Source organism: Dendrobium catenatum, unplaced genomic scaffold (genome assembly GCF_001605985.2).
Source record: "Dendrobium catenatum unplaced genomic scaffold, ASM160598v2 original_scaffold_102204, whole genome shotgun sequence".
In the NCBI taxonomy this organism is placed as follows: domain Eukaryota; kingdom Viridiplantae; phylum Streptophyta; class Magnoliopsida; order Asparagales; family Orchidaceae; genus Dendrobium; species Dendrobium catenatum.
Genome location: NW_021420642.1, coordinates 1 through 892, shown reverse-complemented (window position 1 = coordinate 892; position 892 = coordinate 1). Strand labels below are relative to the sequence as shown.

The window sequence follows — 892 nt, the reverse complement described above, 5'->3', positions numbered from 1 at the left end:
AACAAACAACTAATTATTAAATTCCTTACGTAACAAACTACAGGAAATACATAATAATCTAATCTACATCTGATAGGCAGCTTCGTGTTCCCATCAAAGTCAGTCAATTTACCGACTACGAGGAAGCTTCGTCTTCCCTCTCAGTTAATCTCCGTTTACTTGACTTAGGCTGCACGTGACCATTTCCCGGTCGAGTTCTTTCTCTTCCGGGCTCTGTTTCTCTCTCTCCCTCGATCATCGGTGCCATGGCGGAATGGTTTGTTGGTCCAATCATGGAGAAGATCATCAACGCTTGCTCTGACTACCTGGAAGATCAAATCGGATGGCAGACGGGCATGAAGAAGGAGCTGGAAAGGCTGCGAGAGAACCACCCGAAGATCCAAGCTGTCGTCTTTGCAGCTAACCAAACACAAATCAGCGATCAGAACCCGGCTCTCAACAAATGGATATGGCAGCTGCGAGATGCTATTGATGAGGCAGATGATCTGCTCGATGAGTTTGAGTACATGAAGCATAAAGAACAGCTCATCAAAAACACTGAAGAAACAAAGGTGCGTTCGGCCGCCGTGTGCTTCCTATTTGATTCTGCTCACGAATATGTTTACTTTTTTATTTATTAGATAATCTATTTCTAATTAATTTGACCAGAAACGAAAGGCCACGAGCTTCATATTTGAAATTCCTCGTAAATTTTTTAAAATTGGCGAAAGACTTCTCAAAATGGATCCCAACTTGAAACGACTGGAGGAGGCTGTGCAGAAACTTGATAAAGTTTCGGCTGATGTTACTGCTTTCCTTCATCTTTTAGACAGCGCGAAGCAGGAATACAAGGAGCAGGAGGTTGATTTCTACAAAACGTGAAACAGGATATTTGCCTAAAAATGATCTCATT

At 42.5% G+C, this 892-nt stretch overlaps 1 protein-coding gene across 1 annotated transcript; it reads left to right on the top strand.

Moving 5' to 3' along the window:
• The first annotated feature begins 61 nt into the window (after positions 1-61).
• On the top strand, positions 62-886 carry LOC110108847. The gene is made up of 2 exons (XM_020839679.2): positions 62-551; positions 649-886. Exons 1-2 carry the CDS (start codon positions 246-248, stop codon positions 859-861), a joined length of 519 nt encoding a protein of 172 aa, XP_020695338.1. The 5' UTR covers positions 62-245; the 3' UTR covers positions 862-886.
• The last annotated feature ends 6 nt before the right edge of the window (positions 887-892 follow it).